The sequence below is a fragment of the Curcuma longa genome, unplaced genomic scaffold (assembly GCF_044706935.1).
Source record: "Curcuma longa cultivar G26 ecotype Majalengka, Jawa Barat unplaced genomic scaffold, ITB_CL_G26_1.1 contig_23725, whole genome shotgun sequence".
In the NCBI taxonomy this organism is placed as follows: domain Eukaryota; kingdom Viridiplantae; phylum Streptophyta; class Magnoliopsida; order Zingiberales; family Zingiberaceae; genus Curcuma; species Curcuma longa.
This window is the reverse complement of record NW_027432234.1, coordinates 1-4,171: the sequence shown is the minus strand read 5'-3', so window position 1 is coordinate 4,171 and position 4,171 is coordinate 1. Positions and strand designations below refer to the sequence as shown.

The following is a 4,171-nucleotide window of genomic DNA, read 5'->3' as shown; positions in this document are numbered from 1 at the left end:
AATTATAATTTATATTAAGTAAAATTAATTATGTTATTATTAGTTATTTAATTAATTAAGTTATCAAAACTATGTCGGCATGGTAAGATACAATACAGAAACTGGATCGTTCGAGTTAGATATCGAAACTCTAGCACGACTTGAGATTTTAAATCTTGAACTGAACTATTATATATTTGGGTTTATGCACCTTTCATTTACAAAGGAAAGGTCTAATATAGATCAATCTAAACTTTGAAATCATGGTTTGAAATCTCGTACCATGTCAAGCGAAATGGTCGAAATGTATCATGTCGTAGTTTCGGTGTTTGACCGGAAAGATATTATTCTAGTATTATATTGACGCTTCAATGCATGGTGCCGATGACATATTAGAGGTTTAAGGAGGAAGGAGATGTCTGTGCTAAGTAGTATCAAGTTTCGATAATTTATTGAAATGATATGTTTCGACCATTTTGCTTAGGAAAGTACAAGATTTAAAACCATGCTTGAGACAAACTCCTTTCTATGCTTCATCTCCTTCCTCTTCAACTTCAATCCATTATCGACACCATGCATTGAAATATCGATACGATATTGAAATAATATCGTTCCAGTCAAAGATCGAAACTTCGGCACGACTCGAAATTTTGAATTTTGTTTGAAATGCCATTTTTAGTAAACAAAATGAAGATTATTAGCTAGCTATGATAACTAACCATCAAGCATGTTAAATACAAGGCAAAGGTTTCTGGGAATAAACTCTGAAGCCGAACTCGTGTCCGTGTAGCTTTCTTGTTTTTAACTGATTGGAAATTTTGGTCAGACTGAAGACTGATCTTAGTGAATTACCCTTTTTATTGTAGGGCTTATTTTCCCCTTCACTAATTGCTTTCTAGTTTAAGCATTAAAGATAATTCAATATGTTATGCATTGATGTACTTCTTTTTTCCTTTCTGTTATTGGATATACAGAACAGTTAAGATTTCAGAAATTGTTGGGAATGGACCACTTTGTTAATTTATCTTTCATCAGTTATAAGATCTATCTATTGGTTAGTCTATGTTCATGCCAAATACCTAGATAAATCGTAGGCATCTACCTGACTTGGTTTTAATTAAGGAGAGATTTGGCTTTGGACCGGACTTACTGCTCTCTGTAACTATGAAGTGACCATGACAGCTGATTGGTTGCAGATGCACTAATGCTAGACATAACTTGTCCTAGCCTACCAGTGTCCTACCTAATCCAAATACAAGTTATGGTTTGAAATAGTTATGTTTGTTTATTTCTTTTTCATTGGGGGAGCATGTTTTCACAGCTGTATCATCTTACAATGTTTTTATCTTAAAGGATTAGTCTCTTCTCTTTTTTTTCTTGCAGGATTCTTTCTTTGTTCAGTCATTTACTGTGTTTTATTCTTTTCATCAACAAACAGAAAGGAATGCTTCTTCAACAGTCATCTTGGCAAAATAATGTCAGAATGAATCATCTGATTGAACAAGTTAGTCTTGTTCCACATCGCTTAAATATCCTTGGTTTGGTCTGCTACCTAATATTAATTGTTTTTACAGATTCGTGGTCCTCTTTCTAGTATCAGTGCTCTGACAAAAATGTTATCTGTTCATATAAAGAGAAGTGAGGTTTGTATTGTAATTTTGCTCTGCTTGCACCTTCTAGCTTTTTGCCTAATAGGATTTGTTTCCTATAATCTATTGCAGATTTCATATGATATTATTGAGGACCTACTTGTGCAAGGTGATCATATGAAAGACGCTTTACAACAGTTGCAAGACTCCGTCTACCTCACCAAGGTTAATCTTGTCAGAGAACCCATGAAATGATTCTTCTGATGAGTTTTTATCACTTTGGTTTCTTTTCCTTCGATTAAGAAAATATATTATGAGGGGAATTACTATGATGGAATAATTACCTATTTGTTAAACCCACTAATAGGAATCCAACATTTATCTTAAACAAAGTTAAAAGATTGGGTATAGAAGATATTAATTTATAGCTACCTCATCACATAATCCAACTGGAGCATTGCAATTTAGCAAATAATGATGACACATTCTAGAGATAAATAGTCCTTAGGTGTCATTATAGGGAAAATTTTAGGATCTAGACTCTTAATCCTTCCTCTCTCTCTTTTGAGCTTTTAAAATTTTCCTCATTGTCGAAACCACCTTATTTATAAAGCTCATCTTGTTCTTAAAACATTTAGAATAATTATAGATGTTGCTCTAATAGCTCTTCAACTCTCTTGAAGTTGACATCATTATTTGTGACTACTTACATACACTTATCTCTTAAATTATATTATGCATTAGGTGATATATGTAAGATACATCATGATATTATGCAATTACATCAATAGATTTGTTTATGTCGCCGAGGCCGTGCGACGCCTCCGGAGACCGGAGGTGTCGCCGACCCCCGACGACGCCTCCGGAGGCGTTTCCCGGCCGGAATTCTTGTGCCGGCATTGTGCCGGTGCCGGTGCCGCGGCGGAACGAAATTTTTCGTGCGTATCGGACGATATGGCACGAGATTTCAATCCTTGGAAATTAGGGCTTTAGCAAGTTCAAGTTACTGCTTCCTAGCACACACTATGAATTGATTCTAATGGCTTTTTGGGTTATTTCCAGGTTAATATAGCACGATGCAATGAAGAAACACTAAAGAAGACCCATGATTTAAAATCCAGCCATCCAGAATTGTTGAGATCACTGCCATCTGATAAAGGTTCAAGCGTAATTAATACATACAGTTCACAGAAGGAACTACCATTATCACTAAGTTCTGGAAAGAAGGATCTAGAGATGCCTATGCCGCCACTTTGGCTTGTACCACTACAACGAAATAGTATCAGGTACTATATCGCATTAAGTTCCAAAGCAATTTTGAATTGTGCGTTTGTACATTCAGTTGAGATAAAATCAGAGCTCAGTCATGAAATTTTCTTTCAAAATTGTTCTCACTGTCAAGGAAACTACCCTCTTTAGAAAATTTATAAATGGATTAAGATTTAAGATCTCAAACCAGATTATCATTTTTTGATTGGACTAATACAATTTTAGTATCATACAATATTATGCCAATATGATTTGGTGCATTTACTTTCAAATATGTTTACCAACAATAGCCAAGACTTATCTCATAGGTGGGATCGGCTATATGAATCTTCTTATGCTATTGGCTGTATCCCCTATTATATTATAATCTATATTTGAATATATTTTATTATATTTTATTATTGTTAATCAAGTATTTTTTGGTCTTCCTCTTGCTCATTTTATGTGTGTATTTGTCATAGTTTTACATTGCCTAATTGAAGTATTTATTAATCATCTAAGAATATATTTATATTATCTTAAATGTGTCCTTGGAATTTTTCCTCAATAGACGCAACCTCGATTTTTTCTCTAATGTTCTCATTTTATGTGTGTATTTATCATAGTTTTACATTGCCTAATTGAAGTATTTATTAATAATTGATATCAAAAATTTTATTTTGGAAAAAATACGTATTTATCAAATGAATATCTTTTCCCTTTGTTCGTCTCATCTTTCATTTATATTAATTAACATTGATACTTGGTTGATGATTGCAGTTGGTGATTGCAAGTGTCTTTTGATTTTTATAGTATTGTGTAAATTAAGTGGTAGAGATTCCCCATTTACGGCTTCTTGTTCATGTTGATTGTTGGGATTACAATTAAAGTCTCACATTGAAAATACATAGAGAAGATCATGAACTTATAAGATGGAAGATATTTCCTTTGGTATGAGACCTTTTGGGTAAAGTCCAAAAAGAAATCCATGAGAGTTTAGATTCAAAGTGGACAATATCATAGTATTGTGAAGATATGTGAATTTCATTGATCAACAATTGGTATCAGAGTCATGGTTTAGATGAAGCCATATGGGAGCCCTAAGAAAAAATAACAAAGAAAGTAGGGGAGGGTCAGACCATGAGAATAATGGTAGGGGGCTCCCGATAAAATCCACGATAAACTCTCGAGGCAGGTGGTGCTTCAGGTATTTCACGTAAGATGTGCGCTCAAACATAGTGAAAAGGAGTGGTCTTGATTGGAGTATGATGGTCCTTCATTTGAGGTAACGATTGTTGAGATTACAGTCAAAGTTCCACATTGGAAATACATAGAGAAGATTATGAGTTTATAAG

General features: G+C 33.9%; 1 protein-coding gene across 1 annotated transcript; it reads left to right on the top strand.

Annotated features, from left to right (window-relative positions):
- Window positions 1–1,417: 1,417 nt before the first annotated feature.
- On the top strand, window positions 1,418–2,854 carry LOC141818190 (chloroplast sensor kinase, chloroplastic-like; the record flags this gene model as incomplete). Its single annotated transcript, XM_074705738.1, has 4 exons — window positions 1,418–1,483; window positions 1,554–1,622; window positions 1,701–1,793; window positions 2,631–2,854. Coding segments are annotated over 4 exons (452 nt in total), but the record flags the coding sequence as incomplete, so codon positions are not given.
- Between the last annotated feature and the right edge of the window lie 1,317 nt (window positions 2,855–4,171).